This window comes from Arachis ipaensis, unplaced genomic scaffold, assembly GCF_000816755.2.
Source record: "Arachis ipaensis cultivar K30076 unplaced genomic scaffold, Araip1.1 Aipa822, whole genome shotgun sequence".
Lineage (NCBI taxonomy): Eukaryota > Viridiplantae > Streptophyta > Magnoliopsida > Fabales > Fabaceae > Arachis > Arachis ipaensis.
Genome location: NW_015495821.1, coordinates 1 through 1,301, shown reverse-complemented (window position 1 = coordinate 1,301; position 1,301 = coordinate 1). Strand labels below are relative to the sequence as shown.

General features: G+C 30.3%; 1 protein-coding gene across 1 annotated transcript in view; it reads left to right on the top strand.

Annotated features, from left to right (window-relative positions):
* LOC107624623 (sm-like protein LSM1A) overlaps nt 1–597 on the top strand; it is a 22,119-nt gene extending 21,522 nt beyond the window's left edge. The window contains exon 6 of the mRNA XM_016327081.2: nt 498–597. Within this exon, the coding sequence (XP_016182567.2) occupies nt 498–597 (100 nt within the window). The remainder of the gene's footprint in view (nt 1–497) is intronic.
* The last annotated feature ends 704 nt before the right edge of the window (nt 598–1,301 follow it).

Below are 1,301 nucleotides of genomic sequence, written 5' to 3'. Positions count from 1 at the left end.
ATTGGAATAAAGTTTAAGCACAAAATAGATCTTTAAGGATTACTTTCTTTTCTTCCGCTGCATGTTATGAACACATGGTAATCCTTCACTTATCAATGAAAAACTTAAGATTAATGGAGTTATATGACTTAAGCAACAACATCCATCAAGAATCAAGAATGCTCAAACACTTTCAGTAGTTCAAACCTACTAATCTAAATCGAACTTATCTTAACAACCCAAATCCACTAAAACTAGAAAACTGAGTGTAACTAAGTTAAACTAACTAACTAAAATAGTATGTATATTAAAGACTTAAAATAGTACTCATACTGTCAAACCCTAAAACATTAATCCACTCAAAAACCTAAATCATAATACTAATTGGCAACTAAAACCTAAATTAATCCTAAATTTAACTAAAATAAAAAGAAAAATTAATTAGAAAATGATGATATTACCAGAAAAAAGAGACTGGTGACTAGAGGTGGTCACCGAAATGTCAACAACTATTGTTGAAGGCAGAGGGAGCAACGATCAGAAGGGGTCGTCAGAGGGGTTGCCGGAGATAATAGAGAGATGAGAGGGATAGAGAGAGTGTGGGAGGCGATAGAATGAGGAGAGAGAAATTGTATTCGAAATGAGGGGGAAGAGGGTACGCAGTTCGAATTTAGGGCACAATTACCGTAAAATTTACCAGCGGATTTAATCCGCCGGTAAAGCTTTGCGGGTGCTCCAAAACGTAACGTTTCACTAATCAAATTTATCGTCGGATTTATCTGCTTGTAAATTCGACGGTAATGCTCACGCTAATTAATTTTTTCCTCTAAATATTACCGGCGAATTTACCATAAAAAAAATGAATTTTGATGGTTATTTTTTTACCTGACGAATTTATTGCCAACTCTGTCGGTAAATCCATTGGTAAACCTGACGTTAACATCTGTCACTAAATCCGATGGTATTCACCGTTTTTCTTGTAGTGTACTACAATGAGCAATTATACCAAGAAAAATATTTTTTTTATTTAAGAATATTTTTCTAAGTTTATTTGGTGTTAATATTGTAAGAGTGTAGGTATATAAATAATGACTTTTCTAATGCAATAACTTCTTAGATTTAGTTGTTATTATTATGATTTCAACATCATCTCGATATAAGTGTTATAGATCAATGATTAAATAATATTACTCTTTATGATATTTTTAGTGTTAGTTAATAAAATTATCTTTTAATATCTATTTTGTTCTTTTTTGTTCTTTATTTATTATATACTTTTTAATAATTTTTATTATTCTTATTAATAAAAAGTATTATAAGAC